This window comes from Podarcis raffonei, chromosome 3 (assembly GCF_027172205.1).
Source record: "Podarcis raffonei isolate rPodRaf1 chromosome 3, rPodRaf1.pri, whole genome shotgun sequence".
Taxonomy (NCBI): domain Eukaryota; kingdom Metazoa; phylum Chordata; class Lepidosauria; order Squamata; family Lacertidae; genus Podarcis; species Podarcis raffonei.
In genome coordinates this window covers 71,007,697-71,031,847 of record NC_070604.1, presented here as the reverse complement: position 1 = coordinate 71,031,847, position 24,151 = coordinate 71,007,697, and the positions used below count along the sequence as shown (strand labels likewise).

The window sequence follows — 24,151 nt, the reverse complement described above, 5'->3', positions numbered from 1 at the left end:
ACGCGGCGCCCACCCCAGAGAGCGTAGGCGGCGCCGAGAGCGTCTCTGTTCGTTGAGAGCTGGGAATGGGCAGATGGGCAGGTAGGCGGGGGCGCGAGGAGGCTGGAGCTCATGGGCGGCCGCGGGGATGCGGTGCTGAAGCCGGCGCTCCGGAAGGCAGGTGAGGCTGCGGGGGGCGGACTTAGCGCTGTGGGAGGTCACACGCGGCTTTAGCACAGCTTTCCCCCGGTCTCAGGCCCGCCTGCCTGCCGCCGCTGCTGCTTCGGGTGGTGGCGAATGCTTTTCGTCGTGTTGGCGGGGCGTCTAAGCCCTCAGCCCTGTGCGCCCTCCTTTGGAAGTAAAGCTCCCCTCGCCCTCTTTTGCCCTTAGGGGTTTTATTCCGACGGAAACGTGCCTGCATGCATGGATGGAAGGGCTCTTTGGAGAGACGCTTCCCTTCCATTCCGAATTAAAACCTTTCTCCTCCCTTAATGTCGTCACTCATAAATTCGAAGTTAGTCATCGCCCCCACAGCCGCCAGGCTTGGATGTGTTGCTCCGGAACCTTCGCTGCGGAGCAAGTTAACGCGGTTATAACATAAGCCACTTTACTGAAGCGTCGCATTTAGGCGGTTTAGACCATTTTTGTAAGGGGTGCTTTATTTGGCTTAGATAGACACACGATCAGTTTCAAGTGTGCTCTTTAGCTGTATGCCGTCCTTGCAACAGTCGCGGGTGGTGCATTCCGGATTGCATCGTTCTCACTGAGTCACTCGTGCAAACGCACAGGCAGGCCCATCCCCACCCACATGTGCCTCCCTAAATACTATGATTTGCAGTGAAGGCTTTTTTATGAGTTGAGGGTTGGGTGGGAGGAAGGAGGCTGCATGCAAGAGCATTCCAACTACTGGATCCAAGCAAGTGTTAGAATATAAAGCAGACTAGTTTCCTGCATTGAGGTGATAGTCTGGGTGATGGGCCGTTAAGAGAACAAAGGAAAAGGGGTTCTGTGGGAGAGACCAAATACAGTGGTACCTCTAGTTACGAGATTAATTCGTTCCCGGAGGTCCGTTCTTAACCTGAAACTGTTCTTAACTAGAGGCGTTCTTTCGCTAATGGGGCCTCTTGCTGTCGCTGTGCCGCTGGCACACAATTTCCGTTCTTATCCTAGGGCAAAGTTCTCAACTAGAGGTAACTCTTCTAGGTTAGCGGAGTTTGTAACCTGAAGCGTTTGTAACCTGAGGCGTTTGTAACTCAAGGTACCACTGTAGTAGAGCCTCTCCCTCAACTTAGAGATGAGGAGGACGAAAACCAGCATTTGAATTAGAGTTTTGGGGCTGTGATTTGAACTAGAGGGAAAGCAGCAAGCTGCAGAGAGAGTCAGAGCACCATGTTTGATTCCTGCTTGAATCCAAGGCTGCCGCTATGGGAGAAACAAGACCTTTTTGGGGTGCTAATGCTGTGAACCCCTCCATGATATGCTCAGGTTGTGTATATGTGTAAATAAACCATATGCACTATCATAAAGACACCACAGTCTCTCCAAAAGGAAACCCTGACCAAGTGCCTGGAACCCCTGGAATCTCGCACTGCTCGGAGATTGGGCTGGTGTGCAACAGTACGTAGAAAAGATAGGGTTTTCTCAGTTATTGCACCAAACCTGTGGAATGCCATCTCAAGGGACACTAAACAGGCACTTTTGCTGCTAGCCTTCTATTGTGCGGTTAGAAAGCATTTTTTGTAGATTGACATGCTTTATCACCATTTCTTTTTTAAAAAATGTATTTTTATTAAAGATTTTCTTGGTTTACAACTTTATCACCATTTCATACTTTTACAGAATGTCACTGGCTGCTTATTGTGGGATTTGTTGTCGAAAGATAGGAACTCTTGGTTCAGCCCAGAAGACTGACCTATCATGGAAAGATATCCGTAAGTGCAATTCTATGATTACTAGGTTAATGGAAAGACATTAATCATTATTTTTACTGATGAGTTGTTTCCAGATTGGCTGATCATCATTTTACGGGAAGGTCTTGTTTAAAACAAATAGATGATACATTATCTACAGTCGGCTCTGTTTCAGTTGGGGTTTTCCAAAGAAAGAGGCTAGCCTTTATGTTACAGTATTTTGGGGCACTTGTGAAGAACTTCTTTATTTTCCATTCATTTTAATCTGAAGATATTTTAGTACCTCTAGCTCTGTTGTATTAGGGTTTTGCTGCTTCTGGTTTTATTTCTTTTAACTTACACTGTAGTTTTTCTGCTTTGACTTTTCATTTATAAGTTTTAGTTCCTGTTAAATAACTTAGAAATATCAATGAGTACAAGTAATATTTCATTGTCATTTCTACTTGCCATTGGATATTTTCCATTGCGTATGCTACAGTGGTAGAGGATGGGAATCTTGCCTTTGATCAGGCCATGTTTGTTGGTTCTACATCTGATAATTCGACTAGATGACCATCGTGATCCCTTCCGACTCTACAATTCTGAGATTCTCTTATCATAGTCTTCATCATGTTCTGCCTCCTACCAGCAGATTTGTGACTTCTTTATAGGTCAACTTCAATCAGCTGGTGAATCCTAATTCATAATTTGTGACTTGCTGAATTTAAAAGTATTTTTAAAATACAGAGCAGCTTAAATATTCTTTTCTAATGCAGAAACCTAATGCTAGTGATGGATAAGCTTGCATGTCTCTGAGATACTGCTGAACCATAGCCATCTGGGGAAAAGGTGAACAATGCTGATTAGAGTCATCAGTAAAAGTTAAGCACCTTAATACAACTTAATCCTCCAAGTACCGACTGATGCTGTTTAAGTGAAAGTAGCTTCTGGTGGTGCATCCCTTTAATCGTGATTAGTAATTTTAAACTTATCAGAATGATGGTAGAAGGAGCATGTCTGTATAAAAAGCAATGAAGTTGCTTCTGTTAATGGAAACAAAAATGACTTTACCATCCTGATCCAATGCATGTTTATGTAGAAGTAAGTCTCATTGAGTTCTTTGAGCTTTATTGCCAAGCAAAGGTGCCAAAGATTGTAGGATTTGTACAAACCTCATTGTGACTTGCCCTTCAGATAAATGCGTAAGATTGCAGCTTTATATTTTAACTTTTTGTTTTATTTATTAAACATGAAGAAGCAAAATATGGTTACATACAGAATCATAACAGGACACAATCTAAGGCAAATTGTAAAACATAATCATGAGAGCTGCAGCTTTAACACTGTTCTTATATCTACATTAGGTTGGAGCCAGAGAAAGTTAGTTGCTCTTGGTTCGTAACTTTTCACATTGACTTGGGGCCTAAGACTGCAGCCTAAATTAGCCGTACTTAACTCCACTTACCTGGGAGTTACTCCAAGTGAATTCAGTAGGACTTATTTCTGAGTAGACCTGGTTAGGATTGCACTGTAAGGTTGGATCCATCTGATTACTGTTTATGATGTGATGAATAATTCAATATTTTAAAACGTGCTTTTTTGCATATACAGTGACACACTTTTATTTTTATTTTATTTTTAAGGGAAAATTGCAAAATTAACTGGCTCACTTATTCTAGGGTAAGTTTGAATATGCAAACATCCAAACAGTTAACATTGAATTAAAAAGGAATGTAGATATGTGTGTGTGTGTGTGTGTGTGTGTGTGTGTGTATCTGTATCTCCGGAAAATACAGTGGTACCTCTAATTATGAACTTAATTTGTTCCGGAGGTCCGTTCTTAACCTGAAACTGTTCTTAACTAGAGACGTGCTTTCGCTAATGGGGCCTCTTGCTGCCGCTGTGCCGCCGGCACACGATTTCCGTTCTCATTCTGGGGCAAAGTTCTCAACTCGAGGTAGCTCTTCCAAGGTTAGCAGAGTTTGTAACCTGAAGCATTTGTAACCTGAAGCATTTGTAACTCGAGGTACCACTGTAATGTCAATGAACTTTTGTATTAATTTTTCATCTGTTTGCATGATGTTCACACACTTGTGGTATGGAAGTATGGTTGCGTCACAGGACCTCCAGTTTTTCTTCTTCCCCTCCAGTCCTTAACCCTCCAGAGCAAATTGTTTGGGTAGACGGGGGGCTGTGAGGGGAGAGGAGAGGAACCGCACTGTGTGAGCAGATGCTTACTTGTGGCACATCAGATGTTCCCCAACATGTGAGGAACACTATGAATCCCAGCCTCATCTAAAAATATGTGTGAAATAGGCTTGGGCAACTTAGCACTGAAGGCCACTTCAGAAGTAAAATATGAGCAAATATACAATGCTGGAGATGTAGTTTTTTAAAGAGATAAATTATTGTCAAATATTGCATTTAATTCATTGTTTGGAAATTGTACCTTCTAATCTTAAAAGTGCCAAAAACAATTGATTTAGACTTCCTGTTGGCTTTTCACTTTGTTTCTTAGCCATTAGCAATTTTTACCTTCCTAGGTTCAAAATGGACATTAAAAAAATTAAACAAACTTGCGCTTTTAAAGCTCATTTTAGGAGTAGGTCAGCTGTGTGTTGCTTACTCCAGTGAAAAGCATTGAATACTCACTGTGCAGTTGAGTGGCATGTGCAAAGTACTTCAACCTTGTGACTGTTCCTTTGCTTCCCTGTTTGGCAGCTGAATACTGTGGATCCTATTGCCAAAGGAACTTATGTTACAGCTTCAATCAAAGATTGCTCGGGCTTGGGAATAAGCAGGGGGAAGTGGTGGGTTTGGTGGTAGTTTGCCCTCTTCTGTACTGCTCCAGGCCTCATTGCTGACAACAGATATCTTGTCTTCTATATTTCGAAATTTGTGTTGTAGATGATCCATTTAAAGTTCCCAGACTGCTCTAAAAGAACTGATAGGATGTCACAAGATGAATCTGCCTGCTGCACATCTGCATGGTTAGGTCTTTCCTAACCATGATCTGAGTTACTGGATTTGAATGTCACAGGGACACTCGTTTAAGAAACCAAATTAACTTTGCTAAAGCTGGGCACAACAGGGAGAGGTGAGGAGGGAGTGAATGGGCAACAGCTTCTTCCTGGGCTGATAAACCATGGTTTATTGGACCAGATCGGTATGCCTGAACCAGCCCATCATGTTTAAAATTCAGAGAACCGTACATACACATGCTTCCAATTTGCATCTTAAGAAAAGTCATTTTTGAATTTTTGTATTAATACTTAAATGATATCTTTCTTTTTAAAGTGGTTGCATCTTTGCTATATATGAAGTTCTGGCTTTAAGGAAGTTGTTCTCTTTTGATACCCAAGTGGTACAGCAAGAAAAACTGAAGTCCTACATTTATTTACAAACAGTTTCTTTAGATCCCAGTGAATATCAAGGTAAGAGACCATTGGGCTTTTATGTTATTCAAGAAATAATGTAGAGAACAAAGAGGGGGGAAATAACATGAATTCTATGTTTAATAAAGAGTACTGCAGTGCTGAGATTAGTAGCAAAATTTACTTCACAAGCACCAGGATTTTGCCTAGGTTGAAGAAATGCATCTTCTGACTGGAAGTTTTCTTAGTCTATGTGCAGAGCTCTTAAGAGTGCTGCTGATGTTACGAACATTCATTCCTAGAAGCCAGGGCAAGCAGCCAAGCCCCATTAATCCTCAGTTATACCTGGGAACCAGCCATTGCTTGGCCTGCAGCACTATACACCTGGTGCCATTGTACAGTTTTCCCTGGTTGGCAGGTTTTGTCATAATTGGAGCCCAAAGAAATATGTGTGTGGGAGGGAGAGTTTGTAATAGGACATTATCTCTGTAAGAAATGTGCTTAATATGACAGCAGCCTTTATGTATTGTATGACCCTAAATCTGCACTTTTGTTGTTTTTTAATAGGGATTACTTACCAAGTGAGAAAAGAACTTCACAGAGCAGCAAGGAAAATACTAGAAACAAATGCTAGAATTTTCCGAAGACCATTTGATGGTAGGTTTGAACAAATCTGCTATATCTTAAGAGTGTTATTCCTAGGTTTAGCTATTTAGCTTTGCTCTTTGCCTCTGACAGTGTCCATTGAAATGCCCTGTGTAGTTCACAATATGATCATGATGGCGAAGGCATAAAGCCCAGCCTCCTTACTGCCTTGCCTGTTAGCTCTGCCTACCTCATTCACTCCAAACCCAGTTCCTTCCTTTCCTGTTCTGTAGACTGCTCATTGAGTGTTTTCAGTTCTGCCCTAGCTCAGCTAGGTCTGCCTGCCTCTGATTAACCATATTTAAGGTAACAGGTTTAGAGCTACATAATGGCAAAGCTGTGAACCAGAAAGTTCCCAGTTTCAGTCGCAGCTCTGGCATCAACTCACTAGGTGATTTAACACAAGCCACTATATCACAGCCTGATGCAGATGATAATACTGACTTGCTGAACAGGATTGTTGTACAGAATATTGCACTTAGAACACTTTTAAGTACAGCTTATATGCAGAGCATAATTAATTACACAATAATGGTTTTATCAGTATACAGCATACATAACCATTTCTTCTGTCCTGCTGCACCTTCAGCTCATTTCTGTGCACTGTTTTTATTTTTATTGGTAAACTGCCTTGAGTCCCTGTCAGAGAGGGCAAGGCAGAGTTTAAATAAATGTATAATAATTATACTGTTGTAGAAATAATGATTCCATCTGTTGAATAATATGCTTTAAAATGTCGCTTCTGGAAGAAGTTATCTTCATTTTCTGCTGATAATGCAAAGTTTAATGAACAACTGCAGTCATTTGGTTCTTATTTTATTTTTTGAGTAAAGAACGCTTCAGTACTTTTGACGCAGATGAGCATGAGTGTGCCTTGTGGCTCCTTGTGAAAAGAAGCCAGTCAGAAGATAAAATGGTCCGATTACAAGCTGTGCAGGAATTAGCCTCCAATTGCTACTGGCATGGTAAGGTATTCTGTTATGAAAGCTAGTGTTTTAACTTGTGGCCCTTGACTCACAGTTATTACTATGGAAAGACCCCTCAGGCTAGGTGATAGGAATACAATCTAAGATAAAGTTCTCCTGTGAAGGAGATTTGTGCAGGACAGCATCTCAGCATTTTGTTTTTTAAAATAGTTTTTTTTGTATGTATTTAACGCTACGTATTTTGTAAATATTTAACTTGGGTTATGCTCACACTAGTGGGTGTACATTGGATAGATTTCCTATATATTGGAGAATCACTGCAGCATTTTCATATTTGGCATCCTGTTTAATCTTAGCCTTCAACATGGGATCAACTTCTGAATTATTTACCAGACCTATCATCCTTTATCCTTCTGTCTGCTGTTTATTTTATCAATCTTTATCTTGCTCTTGAAATCTTAAACAAACAAATATGGTTGTGCAACAATATGAACAACCTTGAGGTTGTTCATAGTTGTTGCAAATGGAGCTGATCTGAAAAAATCTCTTAAAAGTATGGCAAGGTGGTTAGAGTGTTGGACTATGACCTGAGGGACTGGGGCTCAAATCCCTACTTGGTTATGAAGCTCACTAGGTGACCTTGGGTCAGTCACTGCCTCTCAGCCTAACCAACTTGCAGCATTGGTTTGGGGATTAAATATGGGGTGGGGGGAACGATATATACCACCTTGAGTTCCTTGGAGGAAAAGGTAAAATATAAATACACTAAATAACTGTGATTTGTATTTTCATTTTTAAAAATATAAAAGAAGAGGAACATTTTTAGTTGTCTGCCATCTGCTTAGAAAAAAGCTAGCACTGAATATCCAGTTTTTGACTCGGCTCTACAACCTACCCATTGAAGTCCAATGCTTTAAGGATTATATCAATGTTCATGTGAGTGCCTGGTGTATAAATTTATAAATTGACAAGCTAAGTTTAAAAAAACTAAATGTGGGCACTAGGGTTTCATATCAGTGCTGCAGCTATTCCCACCCCCTCCTCAACCTGAAAAATTGATATATATTTTAATCTTATATGTGTTTGACACCTTAGTGCAAACAGTCCTTTCCAAACAGAAGGATGGAAAGTCTCTCCCTTTTCTGTTCCTCCATACATTGTGAATTACCATATGTCCTCACCTGCGTTTATTAATTGCAAATTTGTATTGCTTGCTTACTTGCATGGACTTTACAAAACTTTATAAACAAAGGGAAATATTTCAAGTTTGTTTAAGTCCTAACTCTATTTGTTCTAATACAGATTATCAGTATAGGACAGCTGCCCAAGCAAGTGATCAGAGAACTACTATTGGTTTAGCTCGAAGTAAAGATGTTGATCTGCGGTTTTTCCTGCTACCCCACCTTTTACCAAAACAAAAAGATGTACGTATTATGAAGTCCAGACTTCACCATTTTTCATAGAAGTATTTTGAAATCTAGTGTCTAGGAGTCAACCCATATAGCTGGTCTAACATAATAACTGATTTACATTTTCATCTATGTGGATTAACAACAATTTGAAATCTTAAGAGTTGGTTCGACATTTCCTAAGTTAACGAAGGTATCTTTCATTATCCAGTCCCTATGGCTGATGGTGACTTCAAGATCAGGGCTTAGATTTAAGGGGCAGAGTCATGGTGCAGCCTGGAATGAACAGAGAGAGAAGTGGAGATGAGATCAGGGATATGTCAAGCCATGCCATCCTTGGGAGTGTAGAGGCAGTGACCTAGGACTGAACTGAAGTCTGTAGGCAAACAGGGAGGAATTCAATGACAAAGGAGGTTGCTCCATCAGCGCAAACATTGCTGCTTGCATGATGGAACAATCTCCCCTCTGGTCCTCTGGTGTGCTGTTCTGGGGGTTCTGCCCTCCCAAGCCAATTTGGGGAGCTTGAGAGGCGTGCAGGGGGAAGGGGAAACTCAATTGTGCAGGCCTCAGTTAGTAGGAGCAGTCAGTTGAATCTAGCCCATAGCAGGAAAAGGAAAGATCAAAGGACAAAACACAGTGACATAAAAGATTAATTGGAATGAATGCAGAAGGTGAGGAGTGGCAACTATTGGATGCTCAGACTGGGGTCTGCAAACTGTCCTGGAAACAGTTATACTTTGCAAAACTTAGGGCACAACTGAGCTACATGACAGACTGCTCTTCCAGGCAGGCTGGGACATGTCCCCCTAAACTAGCCTTGGCTAGAGGTAGCAGTGAGCAGAAACAAAACATCTAGAGAAATCCTCATCCTTGTACCACATCTGGAAGTCAGTTCAAATTGCTGTTATTGTTAGGTGGCCCTTGCTGTGCATATTATGGAGGGCAAGATGAAACTTATGGGAGCAGTTTCCAAGAACTCTTAAGACCCATGGCATCTAGGGCAGTAACTTCAATAGCAGTTAGGCACTACATTTTTCTGATGTGAACTGGTTATTTCACACAGTTCAGTGTTTTTACATAATTTCCTGGTGCCTGCTGTTGTGGGAGATGTTAACAGGTGTTTTTGGTTTACATTACAGGCTTGTTATTCAGAAGATGAACTTCTGCTATTGTTGGCAGCTTTACCTCAGACAGATCTTGACCCATGTGTACAATATTTTACATCATTGGCTTTAAGAGAAAGCAGCCAGACCATCGCTGCACGAAAGGTGTGTTCCTAACTCTAAATATTTTGACAAAAATGGAACAATGCATGATGAGTTACCAGTGAAGGTGGAAGAGGCTTGACCAAACAATTTTATCCTGATGTCTGTGTTTACCTAATCTGTCTTCCAGTTAATGTGTGAAACCATTAAAAAACCACTCTCTGCCAGTAAGTTCCCAAATTTTATGTACCATTCTGTGCTAGCTTGCCTTTTTCCTTCTCACTATTATTTCCAGCTCTTAATATGTGTTCTAGGAATGGAAAATCCTTGAATCCTTGTTGGGTGACTCCTGACACACACAGTAACATTCTTAAGGAAATGTATTTTTTGTCTTGAGAAACAAAGTCAGGATAACATAAAGGCTGGTGATTATTTTTTAAAGAAAAAATTATCAAAAATTCATTTCCATGTTCAATAGTTTAATAGTTTGGGAGGTAATCTTAATAGCAGAAAGGCTCTGCAGTGCTGCTGGCCTGCCTGTTTTGCTATCTTGCTAACTAGTCCTAGCTACCATAAACAGGAAGCATTAGCCAGTACATCTTATGGAGGCTGGAAGTTGGACCTCTCTTCCATTTGCCCTGTCAAGTTACCAAGATGGCCTAATCCTTAAATGCAAATTTTACAAACCTAGTTGTAAGGAAAGCTTTTAACGTTGACTTCTCTTTTTTGAAATTAATTGAAATACATTCCTGAATATATATATATATTTTATTCCAGGGGGGCTTATGGTGTTTTGGTGGAAATGGGCTTCCTTATTGTGAAAGTCTCAGTACTGTTCCTTCAAAGGCTGTGGAACTCTTCTGCTTACAAGCCTTAGTGCATCATTCCAAGGTAATTCAGTAGCAACACCACCACCTTCTTAAGCCTCTGCAAATAGATGCCTGTTCCCTAGATACAATTTCTATAATGATTTCTATCTGGATGGAAGACAAAACATGTCACAAACTATTTGCCAGCTAAATTTAGTCATGATAGTACTTCCTGCCTAATTTCAGATTCCTAGTCATTGTGATGAAATTGAAGCAAGTGGGGGGCTTCAGCTGCTGCAAAAACTATACCAAATCCGCAAGGATTCCCCCAAAATACAGAGGAGCATCATTCACATAATTGGGAACATGGCGCTTAATGATCAGCTTCATTCATCTATATTTCGTGCAGGTAATAGCAAAGCTTATGGACTCTGAAAAATGAAGAATTAACGGGACCCTGTAGCTTTTTCTTTATAATAGTCGCAGATGCTTTTTATTCTGTTGGGTTCAGTGGGGCTTGCCTACAGGTAAGTGGGCAGAGGACTGTAGTCTGAGATAATGTGCCAAGTGGTCCGAGGTGAAAGGAATTCATTGCTGGATTATGAATGAACCTTAATGGAAGAACATAATTATGCATAAGTATAGCCTACTAATGTAGGTGACATGTTTCCTTCTATTATTTAACACTTTAAGCCTATTTATACAGTCAGCCCGATTATCCATTCTTATCTGTTGAATATCTGATGCATTCTCATTCTGAGAACTGCATATTAAATGGATGTTTAGAAAAGGGTGGTGGTCCCTCCGTGCGCCAATACTGCAGTGATTCCAGAAGTAGGGCAGTTCCCTACATTCTTATCAAATGTGGATATGAAATAATAAAATAAAATAAAAAGATTTAAGAACTGCAGCTGGTAAGGCATTTTCATCAGTGGGCTGTGTCAGGTGGAAGGCTGCTTGTTCAAATGCTCCCCTGCAAGCAGACAAGTAGCATATTGGAGAAAGGCTAGGCTGGGCCCTTTTCCCTGATATGCTAGTTCTAAAAGTGCAAGGAGAGTTTTTAAAATAGGGAAATATTTGAACAGCCAACCCCTCTCGCAGACTGCTCTTGTTGAGTCCAGAAAAATAAACTTTACCGTGTGATTTCCGCTGCACATATAGACTGACCACAATTAATCTTTGACATATTGAACTTTTTCTTATAAGAACACCTGCATTGCACCTTTAAATGATGAGCTTGAGAAACAATATCCAGCAGAGCATCACAATTTTATCTTTTAGACACCAGGAATCTTATTAAACTTGATGGAAACTTGATGTATCTGAAGAAGTGTGCATGCACACGAAAGCTCATACCAAGAACTAACTTAGTTGGTCTTTAAGGTGCTACTGGAAGGAAAAAAATTTTTTGTTTTGATGGAAACTGTCAAAGAACATACTGCAAAAATCACTGTGTGTGTTTTTGTGTGTGTGTTTCCTACTGTACAGTAGCAGCACTTGTTTCCCTTTTAAAATGTTTACTAAATGGATTGCCCTTTTGGTCAGTGACAGGTGATGATACATATGCTTGCTTGATTCAATCCTAGGTTGGGTTTCTGTACTTGCTCGTATGATGAAGTCTCCACGTGTCATGGAATCCTCCCATGCAGCAAGAGCCTTGGCCAACCTAGACAGGGAAACGGTGCAGGAGAAGTATCCAGAAGGAGTATATCTTTTGCACCCACAATATCGAACCAAGTAAGGAGAGAGCTTCTATATATACTGCCTCCTCCCTCCACTACTACCACTTCATTACTCGCAATAAGCCTCTCCATTCAAAAGTTCACCCGTTTCTCTGTGGATAGATTCCTCACAGGGCCAGATCATAAATGCTTGCTCCTTACATGATGGCTTGTAGGTGAACATTGGCATGTATGAAAGGTACCTAAGAGAAATTGTCTCCAGAGACAGTTGCTGTGCAGCTATTCCATTTGACCCTACGTCATGTACCCTTGTAACAGGCATGCACACGTACAACGCTGCTTTGGAAAGGCTTAGGAAAAAATATGTCCACCTTTATGACTACCCTGTACCCAGGGCCAGCCCACCTGTGAGGCAAGGTGAGGAAACCGCCTCAGATGGCAGGCTCCACAGGGGCATCGCATCCAGCCTCCAAAGAATGCCTTGCCCACAGCTGCTGCTGTGGTGGCAGTAACAGCTGCAGTGCACTCCTTGGAAGCCAGACCCGCCTCTTCAAGGCTGCCTCTACAGTGGCCTCTTGGCAAATAGGAAGCGCTGCTGGTCTCCTCCCACCCTTGTTCCCGATGTATATATTTGTTTCCCACTTGTTCATGTTCTAGATCTTCTCTCATCCTCCTTTCCAGATGGATCAGCACCATTTTGTGGTTCGCCTCCGGTGCAAAAATGTCTTGGTCCAACACTGCCCATACCATTTATTCCTCATAGCTTCTCTGATGGTGGACATTACTTAGTAGTGGATAGAGTGAGAAAGAACTCTAAACATAATAGTGTGAGTGCAATCCTATGCATATATACTTGGAATCAAGTCCCATTGAGTTCAGGGCGGATTTCCCCAGAGGAAGTGAATCTAGGATTGCAGCCCAAATTGTTCCGTATTACTGCATCTTGGGACAGAAAATGCTCCCCCTAGTAGAATACATCCTGCAGTTGTTACAAAGTTCCTTTGTCTCATTGAAAAGAGAGGTGCTGCCATGCAATGGTTTAGTAGCAGGCTCCAGTACAGAGAAACTTTAGGTATTCCTAAATTTCCTTAAACTCAGGAAGATTAGACACAGTCTTAACCATATATGTAAATCTCACTAAGGTCAGGAGTTTGCCACCTTAGCTAACATTTTCTGGATTTGCCCTTCTGGTTCCAAGGACCAAGTACTTGCTGTTTTGGGGAGCTTACGGTGCAGCTTTGGGAAGTGTAGGCTGTAGAGAAGCAAGTGACAGGGAGCCCAGAGGCTGAAAGAATGGCACAGAAGAAGACTTTTGAAGAAAAAGGCAGAGGAGGGGAAAAGGTGAACCCAGAAGGGGTAAAGAAGCTTCACAACACTTAAAATCGGTCTGGGATTGTGTACTGTGGAGGGTGAGGGGTGAAGATAGGAGTAGTCGGGTGGTTAATCAAAATACCAGGTGGCTCAAAAGAAGTGTCTTCTAAGCCTAGAATCTGTAGGGCTCCGTCAAGGTGTGTAGAAACTATCTGACTGTACAAAGGTAAAATTCACGTTTGCTACTCTGCTTTAGCATATGGACCTCAGAAGGTTTACCAGAAAGGAATGCAGCCCTCTGACTGTAAAAGGTTATTCATCCCTGCTTTAGATTATAATGGGAGAATTCTTCCATTATGGCCTTTTCTATTGCTACAGCATTGCAACTGTGTCAACCCCACTGAGGGCCCCAAAATACATTTTGCTTCTGCCCATTTTACCTTCACAACAGCTCTGTGAGGTAGGTTAGGTTAAGAGCGAGTGACTGTAAGCTTCATGACTGTGGAGATTTGAACCGTGGTCTCCCAGCTGTTAGTCCAAAACTCTAACCAGTACGTGTGATTTGGTAGTTCTTTGGATGCCGGCTTCTAGTAATGCATACTCCCTTTTGCAACTTCTTATTTCCACTACCAGTGAGCCCATTAAAGCTGATGTCCTTTTCGTTCATGGTCTTTTGGGAGCAGCATTTAAAACATGGCGGCAACAGGACATAGAGCAGCCTGCTGCTGAGAAGGAAGTGGATACGGAAGACGATTATACAGAGTGTTGGCCAAAGGTACGGGCAGTGCTATTTTTCTATGTAAAGAGGTGGCAGAACTCACCATGAAAGCTTCCCTTGTTCTCTTATAATGGCAGTGGCGCCCACCTGAGAGGCACCCATACAGAGATTTAGCGGCACACATAACTAACCAACCATCCAGAATGACAACAGTGCTGTGGCCTGGAGTGAAAATGCCTACACATGTGTTTTTTTTTGGGGGGGTGTACTGTGGTGGGGATACCTTGTATGCTAACACCGAATTAATGTTTTTTAAAAGAAAAATGAGTTCAGATTATAAGACGTCTAGCAAACTGCTTCAGTTTTGAAATAGCATGCTCTATAACCATACTTTACTCTTCTAATTCACTGTCTTGAAAATAGATGGCTAGTTTTGATTTCAGTGCCTGAAACCCAATAACTTTTGTGAATCCAATATTCTTCTTGTTTTCATGTATTCTCAATGTAGACATGGTTGGCATCTGACTGCCCGTCACTTAGAATTATATCTGTGGAGTATGATACACATCTGAGTGACTGGAGAGCAAAATGTCCCGTGGACAGCTACAGGTAAAAAATTGAGGGCACACAAATGGGGTGGGAAATAGAAACTGTGTGATTATGTAGAGGCAGACATGGCGATTTCCATTTCTGCTTTGTAAAGCATCTTGTATTGTTTAGGAACTAATGATGGTGTCAGTTGTAAGCAGCCTAAATCCACATTTGCATTTGATCAAAATAATTGATTGTGTTTTGTAAGCTCCAGTGTCGCAGAATTGGCTGGGCAATCCTTTGGCACGTATGAAGCTGCCTTATACACAGTCATACCACTGGTCCCTTTTGCTTGGGGTTCTCTATTCCAGTGATCAGCAACTCTGTAAAGGCTCGCAACAGAGTTCCCAGCTTGCTCCCTGAGATAGTTTTTTAAAGCAGAAATGCCAAGGGTCTGAGCCTGAGTCCTTCTGTATGCACAGTCTGTCCTCTGTCACTGAGCTGTGCCCCCTTCCTCAAGTGCCACAGGAGGCACGGTTACTCTAAACCCAGTTTTGATTGTCCTTGACAGTTTTAAAACACCAGGTTTGGCGAAATCTGCAAAAAAAAAATTCTAATCATAACTGCATGCACAGCAAATCCTGTGACCTTAAGACTAAGGTGAACTGTCGGTATAAATTCACAAGCAGTTCTGGAAAGTTTGCATTGCTATTTATAAGCATGCCAGCTTTTAAGGAATGAATCTGTAATGCTGCCAAGGACCCTTGAGACGACATCTAAGGACCCCGCTGAATTCTAGAATTTAGTGTGCTCTTCTGCTTTGGAACAAGTCCCCATAGATTTCTTGAAGTTTTAACTAAAAAGGCCTATTTGAATATTTGGGTCAACTCTGGCTGCGATCCTGCCCACAGCTAGGCTGCATAAATCCCATAGACCTCTGGGATTTTAGCAGCCTGAGCTGTGTGCAGAATTGCACCCAAAATCTCTTTAGCATCCATGCTGATTGGAAAGGGGCATTAAGTAGCTGCTTGCAGTCAGCATGCACAACCTAACTGGAATGCATTGAATCTCTTTTTGCTTTTTAATAACTGCAGTGGTTTTGAAACATACTATTCTCAGTAAACCCTTTCCACATCAGCTATTTGTGCATCTGCCAAAGGACCCCGATGTACTGCAGAACATCCTGAGGCATGTTCTAGGGCACCCATGAAAATCAGGTGGGACCCTGGCTAGACCTTTTGGGTCTCAGTTTTGCCCTACTTGATCTGAGAATGTGGCCTAGAAAACACCCAACCCTCTCCCATGACTGTAGGTGGTGCAGAAGATGTTTCTCAGTAAAGCTTGCTCACCAATACTGACCTGATTGAGGAGCCCTTGCAAGCTTCCTTAGCTGTCCAGTGTTTCCCAGAACAGGGTTTAAAAGCCACTGCCTTTGCATCTGCTACTTGGTTCTCTCTCCTTGATTTGCAGGGAGTCTCTTTCCTACAAGAGCACTGAGCTTCTCAAGAAACTGCGAGCTGCTGGTGTTGGAGATAGACCTCTTGTATGGCTGTCACACAGCATGGGGGGCAAGTCCATTGAATCCTTATTTAATTTTTTCTTTAAATTACACTGTTCTGCAATTTCATGTATTTCAACCATGTTAACTAGGGGTGCTTGAGGAATTTGACCTTTGTGAACTGACCTGATCCACATCACCCTAAACTATGTTATAATTATGCTTCGGATTTCACATTTCCCCCAATTTTGCAATGTTCTTTTAAAAATGTGCATTTTTAGTATAAAACATATTTAGAAGTGCGTGATAAAATATATATAGGAGTGCATGTTCTGTGAGAAATTACTTTCAAAAATAGGTATTTAAATACCTATTCAGATAGATACTTTACAAAGATGGCATAAACCAGAAATAGGCTGACATGTCCATCCATAATGTTAACTGGGTGTAAAAAGATTGCTTCTATTTGAGGACCGTGAAAGACTATATATGTTTCGCAAGAACTGCCACAGGACGTGGTATCATGAACTGGAGGGCCAACAGCAATTTTTCTGACATACTTGTGATTGGTTCGCAGACAGTGGAGGCTTTTTCCTGTGCCATTCGTCGAATTTCAGTTTTGGACCCGATTGTCTCATCTGTGCAAATGGAAAACTAGGTTGGCAGGCCCAGTTCCATGGGTTTTAGGGTGGGGGGGCGGGTGGGGGGGCAGAATGGCATAGTGGTCTCCCAGCACTGACCACCCCCTTCCTTGGGGCTTTGGTTGGGCTGCTGCAGCTGCCGGCCTTGTATTTCCCCTCGTGCTTGTGAGTGGGGTTACTGTTGGGTGTAGTGAAGGGTTAACCTTCTGTGCCTCGAGCCTGAGAGGAGGCGCGTACAAGGGAAGTACGCCAGGATGTGACGAAAGCAGCTTGGAATGCTGTGAGCTGAGTGGAAAGCGAAAGCAGTTTTCTTGCATAGCTGCAAGCTGAGAGAGAAGGACGCAGAGAGAATGCAGCTACACTCTGATGGCTGTTATGGACTGTAAATACGCTGTTTTGTTTCCCAATAAAGAGGTATTAGGATAGAAGAAACGTCTGGCCTTTTTTACTGCCCTTTCACACACAGACGCTGTGTAATTCTGCTAATTGCTTTACGACCGCTCCAAAGCCACACTGCGTATACAGAAGCTGCAGAGACTTGCAGGGGAGCGTGGCTGGGCGCCAAACAATAAAGCAATAAATCTATCGGAAGAGTTACCTAGTAACAGTGATGTTATGGGTAGGATTCAAGCTGACCGGGACTCGGAATCCATTTAGCTCTCAGCCCATTATATCATTGCCACTGAGTGTGTCTGCTTGTAAAAGGAAGACTAGTCGCCTCTCCCTCATAGAGCCCAAATGGCAGCTAGCGGGGACCCCAGATGAGGAATTGATCTGCTGAGCCCTGCTAGGATGGATATGCCATGTGCTGACATCATGTCTCTGCGTTGGCATACAATCATTTGGATATACATCTACCTTGACATTGTTGGGATACTGCCAGGGAGACATAGTCCATCTGAGCCCCCGAGCTCCTGCTGGACGATCCATCGACCTCCCATAGACACGCAGTATCAGCAATAGCGACACGAAGCCTCAGAATAGATTGCCACATTCTTAGGCTGGTGTACACTCTATCAGCAGAATTCACACAGCAAAAGATGCACAGCAGGAGAGCATATTTACAGTTTATTCAGCGTTGGTCAGAACAAAGAAACCATGACCGTCTGCTTCGGTCTGCTCAGGCAAGAAGAAGAAAACGAAAGCAACTGAAAACATAAACATCCTGTGAACAGGAAATACGCAGACTCTGTGACTCACAAAGCCTGCTCCCTTTTAAGGTGGAACGGAAATATCCTAACAGACATTACCTGCCAATAGTTACTTTAGCTCAACATTTTGCCTGTCAACTGCAATCTCTTTATAAAAGACCTGTGGGTATAGGGCGGTATATAATAATATGTGTGCCTCCCTACTTGTAGCGACTGTGGTCAGTGTAATAATGCTGGCTGACTGGGCATGGTGTCCTGGGTTGGCTGTAGTATCCTCACATGGGATGTTGCCACAGGCTGCACCTTGTCTTTAACCTTTATTTGAAGAGATTGTTCTGGCAATGATCAAGTCATCAACATGTAGAAAGTTTAGATAGGCAATAAGACCACATGTTGTTAATTTTCACAAAACCATTCTTGAGATTTTGAGTGATACCCGACTTCCAGTCGGTGCAAAAAAAAAAACAAAAAACCAGGGCATATACACAGTTAAGGTTCATAAAAACCAACAAGAAATTCTTAAATTCTCTGCTGTTCTACAGGGTGATTGGTTAGGAGCTGCATAGAATATATTTGGGGTTTTTATCAGTGTTGTTCAAGAATTCACTTTTCCCAGTAGTAGAATAATGTAGTAGCTTGTTTTTTTAAACAATGTAAGCTCTTGAAGTCAATTTACTGTCTTATTCAATCCCTTGATAGTTACCTCATATTTTCTCCAGAATATTCTTCAGTAGTGGGGTCTCAACTATTTTTCTTGCAGAGATTCTGAGGAAACTAAATTAGGGAATTGAAAACTGCATGTTAAGTGTAGGGATTTGACTCAGATCTGTTTTAATTGAATGTTACATTGGTGGAAATGCAAAAAACCAGTGGTTTTTAGCTATACACATCTTTTCTCTGACATAATGAGTATACCAGGATGATAGTTATGGTTGGCTAACAAACCTTTGAGGTAAAAGTAAAACTTCACTAAAAAGGAGCAAGTGCCCCCCCTTTTTTATTTGCAAATAGAAAGGTTTTTTTAAAAATATATATATCAAAACACGGCAACAAAAAACCATTGCTAGTTGGCATTAACAATAATAAGATTACATTGCTCTTATTTAGTATATTACCATATCTGCCCAACTGGCAGAATGTATTAGTGCTTTTCTGCATTTTAATCTTCAAGGAACACATCTAACAGATGAAGGAGAAATAGGATAGGATGTTTTGTACATTAATTTAAGCATCATTCTTGCATTGGTCCTACTTTATAAATATATTTTCTTGTCAGGTCTCCTAGTCAAGAAGATGCTTCTGGATGCTTCCAAGGACTCTGATATGGATTCCATTGTAAACAACACCCAGGGAATTGTGTTTTATAGCGTTCCTCATCACGGCTCCAGGTTGGCTGAATACTCAAAAACTGTTAGATTTCTGCTTTTCCCCTCTGTGGGCGTGAAGGAACTCAGCAAAGGTATGCTTTGGTTGCAGTAATTTAATATTTAGAGTGTTTGCATGCTCACAATCCATTTTACCTCACTCAGGAATGTATTTATTTGTGGTGCTTATTCCCTGCATTTCCTCAGTTGAGCTCAAAGCAGCTAACAATAAATTAAAACCATTTAGACAACTATAAAGTAACAATAAAAGTAAAACTTCAGTGAAAGGACAACTGTTCAAGGCCCCAAAGCCTTCTTGAAGAAAGTTCAATGGAAAGAGTTCACAACACAGAGAGAATATGGATATTGCAAACCTGACTGAAAAGCGAAAGGGAACTGTACAGTGATCAGTAAATGGCACGCTATCTAAGACTGTGTCTACCGTATTTTTCGCTCCATAAGATGCACCTGACCATAAGGTGCATCTAGTTTTTAGAGGGGGAATGCAAGAAAAACAATATTATTTAAAGGGAGCGCTGAGCAGAGCCTGTATGCCTCCCAGGCTCTGCTCAGCGCTCCCTTTCACAAGCCGCGTGGAGCGTGTGTGTGGCGCTTGCAGGCTTTTCCCCGAGGAGGGAGAAGGGCAGCCCTTCAGTGACGGGCTGCCCTTCTCCCTCCTCGGGGAAAAACCCCCAAGAGCCGCACACATACTTCACGCGGCTCTTTAAAGGGAGCGCTGAGCGGAGCCTCCTGTCTGCATTCACTCCATAAGACACACACACATTTCTCCTTACTTTTTAGGAGGGGAAAAGTGCGTATTATAGAGCGAAAAATATGGTAATCCCTCAGAAGCAGGGCTTGAGAGATGTGCCTGTCTGAACTTAAATCTAGTTATTCCAAGTGCACCTTTCATAGGAAAATGCTGCATGCAAACACAATCAGAAATATGCATTTAATTTTCTTTCTTGTTCCCCTAGATTCTCCTGACCTTAAAGTACTGAACGATGACTTTCTCTCATTTGCCAAGGATAAGGACCTTCCTGTATTGAGTTTTGCAGAAACAATGCCAACACGAGTCAGCAGAGTTCTGAGCCTGCATGTAGTACCAGTGGAATCCGCAGGTGTGATATTCTCAGCATTCCCTTTTTAAAAACGTATTGATCTGGCAAGATATAGCCATGCGAGTTCTGTGATAGAAACATCCAGAAATGGATGCAGATAGAAAACGTGGTATGAAAAACCAGTGTTTCAGATAAATTAATGATTGACGTCTCTCTGGTGTAAGGCTGGATCAGCCACCCTCAAAGAAACCCTTCTCCCAACTTCTTCTTCTCTTCTCATTTCACATTGCTTGCAGTTAAAGTCCTGTGGGCATAAATTTATATGAACACTTTCAGTAGCACAGTAAAAAGGTTGGAGCCACAGTTTCCATGCATTGTGTATTAAAAGTTAAGTACAGTCGTACCTTAGATCCCGAATGCCTTGCAAGTCAAACGTTTTGGCTCCCCAACGCTGCAAACCCTGAAGTGAGTGTTCCAGTTTGCGAACGTTCTTTGGAACCCAAACATCCAGTTGGGCTTCCGCGGCTTCTGATTGGCTGCAGGAGCTTCCTGCAGCCAATCGGAAGCTGCGACTTGGTTTCCGAACATTTTGGAAGTCAAATGGACTTCCGGAACGGATTCCGTTCAACTTCCGAGGTATCGCTGTACTTAATTAATTAATTTAACTGTAATTAAATAAAACAGAGCTCCAGGAGCCATCCGTAATAGGAATAGAGGTATCAGTGGCTGCTATTGATGATAGTTAACGTGTTGTTTCCGGTATCTCAGGCAGTAAATTTCAGAATATCAGTTGCTAGGGAGTGCAAGTGGGGAGAATTTTCCTGTGCTCATGGGCTGAGGTGTATTGCAGAGTTGTGGTGCAGGGTAGGGATGTGGCTAAGTTTTAAAAGGTTGAATCTTTGCAACTGCAAAACTCCCCCCACCCCAGCAGCTAAAACAGAAATGACAAGAGAAACCCCCAAGACTATATGAAGCTGTCAGATTTGCATTTTTTTGGTACAGAAAGTATTGGATTAAAGTGTAGAGATCTTTCCTATTCTAATTAATTCAAGAGGGTTCTGCTCTGTGTGATCCAAGATGATGCAAGCCGGAAGTTTCTAGCTAACAAGCAAGTTTCTATTCTGCCTGGAAACAGGCAGGAGGTTCCTTATGTTTGGGGTATTCCTTCAGAGAAGCTGAACAGCTGGTTTAAACTGGTTCTATTACAGTGGTACCTCGGGTTAAGAACTTAATTCGTTCCGGAGGTCCGTTCTTAACTTGAAACTGTTCTTAACCTGAGGTACCACTTTAGCTAATGGGGCCTCCCGCACTGCCACTGCACGATTTCTGTTCTCATCCTGAAGCAAAGTTCTTAACCCGAGGTACTATTTCTGGGTTAGTGGAGTCTGTAACCTGAAGCATCTGTAACCTGAAGCGTCTGTGACCTAAAGTACCACTGTATCTCTTTATGTCAAGGTCTATAATAATAGGCCAGAAGGAGCCTGAGTTTCACTTTCTGTCTCTCTTTCCTTCTAGTGTGGTATTCTGTATATAGTATGCTAAGTGTTAAGATCTTAGTCTTATTGTAAGTTTAAGTTAAGTCTGCTGCAACTGGATTTCTTATGGAGTGTGCTGATCCTGAAGATGTATGAATTTGTGACCGACACGCTCATTTGCCTTCAGTACTAAACTCTGCTGGATGAAATTGCCTCTGGTCTGTTATTGGGAATCCTGCAACATGTTTGTGCTTTACTCTGCTAACTGTACATTGGGGTCTGCTCTGGATCAATATGAGCAGAGTCAATGACAGAAGCTTGCTCACTATACCTTCTGTGCCTAGCGCATGGATTACTGTGACTAACATACATTTTAAGGTGCTCTTCCTGCCCCAGGGCTTTTGTTCTTTTAATGGAAGACCTAACTTACAAGCCTGCACCATTTAAAACCTGGTTCCAAGGTAAATTATTTGCTCCCTCAAAACTTTTGCTTAGCTCTGATCCATAGATAATTGTTGGCACACACGATAGAAGCATGACTAGTTGTCCCCACATAGCAAATGGGAAAGTGCATCTCCACCAGTATCACAAGGTGGGTACTGCTGTGTATAATTTGTGTCTTTTCCTTGACATTAATTGGTGCTGACTTTTGTTTTTCGTTTTTCCCCAGATTTAGGCATAGGAGAACTCATTCCCGTAGATGTCAGCCACTTGAATATTTGCAAACCGAAGAACAAGGACTCTTTCCTCTACCAATGCACACTAAAGTTTATTCGAGATTCTTTAGAAAGAAAGGTGGGAAACTGAGGAACTGCGCACCAGAGCTTTGCTTCTTTGATGTAATTCCTAACACATTATTGGACTGAAACAGGGGCTGAATTGACAGGTACAGCACAAGGTTTTTTTTTGCTGTCAATTGCTTTTTAACAGCTCCTCTAACTGCTGACCTTGGTGTGTACCTAGGATATGAAATGGCCTTTTTACCCGAAAGTGACCCTTCTACCCTTGAAAGAGATGACCCTGCTTGCTACTGCCTGTTAGAGCCCTGCTGTGCAGACCCAGGCTGCATTTTTCCTAGATTCGTTTTAGCCAGACCCATGTACTTGCTGGTTTGGGGTTGAGCACATGCTGAAACGTAATGTGTGGGTGTACTGTGAGGAGTAAATGTGCTGACATAGTACACCGTAAGGACACGTGATTACCCATCAGCAACAGAAATGCCAGTTTTATGGTATGATTTCTTATTAGACAGATTGGTGTGATAAAGAAAGACCTAGAGCTGTCTGTATATAATAGAGAAAAATTGTATAGTGAAATCTAAACCTGCAAAGCTAGACTGTGTCCTTTGCATCTGTTTGCCAAGGAGAAGCAAGAATATCCCTCAGAGTGTAGATTTGCTACATTTGTTTTGGAAGCAGGGGAAATACTTCAGTTGCTGCAATCCTGTGCTCGCTTATTTCAGAGAAAGCCCTCTTGAGCTCAGTGGAACTAACTTCCAATGAAGCATACATAAGAATTTCTTTTAAGGACTAGTTCATTTTATTATTCCCATTGCGATGGCCTTTTCTCTAGTCATGTTAAATCAGAGTGTTGTGGGAAGGAACCAGACTTTAAAATCATTGCTTTCTCCTGCATGAAAGGCTGAATTAATGCAGATAGCTTTCTAAACCTTCACTGTGTTTGTGGGTAGCATAGAATGTGTTTGCCACATACATTCTAAAACTCAATGGACACAAACCTAAGGCCTACATCATCTGAACAGCTCAGCCACTTCTATACTGTAATATCCAGAATGCCAAGCACTGTAAAAGGGAAGGATTCTTCCCTTTGAATAAATGCCTTTTAAGTATTTCAGACACAGTTATTTAATGGTTCTTCTAGTCTAAGAACTGATGTTTTGATCAACTCTCAGTGGCCTAATTCAGACATTATGCCAAACCATGGTTTGATAACACTACACAATCTAGAAATTTCTGGTGTGGAGTTGTGTTGTTCTGTAGTCCATCTGCTTAGCATTCCCATGTTAGCTGCTCTGGAGGTGAAGTAAAAGCCATTATTATGAATGGTCTAACCAGAAAGCATGCCAAACCATAATTAGCACAAACCCACTTTATTGATTTGCCTGCTCCTATAACAAACTGTGGTTTGAACATGGTGGCAAACCTTATCTAAGCTTCCTTAACCATGGTTTGATTGATATCTGAATAGAGCCATTTTGTATGTATCAAAAAAATCTGCCTACAAGGCAGAATGGGGGAGCTCTTTATTAGAAACAAACTACTGTAGTATTGCCTTGCACCGAAAATGTTTTATCTATAATGTTGGAGCTGTTTGAAGCAGGCCATGTTCCCCTTCTCCCCTTAAATTAATCACATGTGGTTTATACTGTAAATATAATTCGTGTGGTATCTGTGTTTGGGCATTTTCAAATAAAACCAAAACAATTTTAATGTTTGGAGATGCTAAACTTTTAAAGCTGCTTA

The 24,151-nt window shown here is 41.7% G+C and overlaps 1 protein-coding gene across 5 annotated transcripts; it reads left to right on the top strand.

The window, feature by feature from the left end:
* SERAC1 (serine active site containing 1) lies at window positions 1–22,565 on the top strand. 5 transcript variants are annotated; one of them, XM_053382265.1, is made up of 17 exons: window positions 1–81; window positions 1,819–1,910; window positions 3,512–3,548; window positions 5,166–5,302; window positions 5,810–5,899; window positions 6,721–6,852; window positions 8,116–8,237; window positions 9,362–9,490; window positions 10,205–10,318; window positions 10,483–10,645; window positions 11,823–11,973; window positions 13,863–14,004; window positions 14,456–14,556; window positions 15,949–16,046; window positions 19,045–19,227; window positions 20,110–20,253; window positions 22,339–22,565. In XM_053382265.1, the coding sequence occupies exons 1-17, from the start codon at window positions 74–76 to the stop codon at window positions 22,473–22,475; spliced, it is 1,980 nt and encodes a 659-aa protein (XP_053238240.1). In that variant the 5' UTR covers window positions 1–73; the 3' UTR covers window positions 22,476–22,565. The 5 variants fall into 5 exon arrangements, with proteins under 5 accessions (XP_053238240.1, XP_053238239.1, XP_053238242.1 ...); XM_053382264.1 differs by having other exon boundaries at window positions 5–160; XM_053382266.1 differs by having other exon boundaries at window positions 67–156.
* Window positions 22,566–24,151: the final 1,586 nt, after the last annotated feature.

Excerpts from the sequence above, each read along its gene's own strand:
- SERAC1 (XM_053382264.1), top strand. The coding sequence starts at position 66 with ATGGGCAGATGGGCAGGTAGGCGGGGGCGCGAGGAGGCTGGAGCTCAT. Across the intron at positions 5,900-6,720 it reads TTTCCGAAGACCATTTGATG|AACGCTTCAGTACTTTTGAC; the intron begins GTAGGTTTGAAC and ends TTTTGAGTAAAG. Across the intron at positions 6,853-8,115 it reads CTCCAATTGCTACTGGCATG|ATTATCAGTATAGGACAGCT; the intron begins GTAAGGTATTCT and ends GTTCTAATACAG.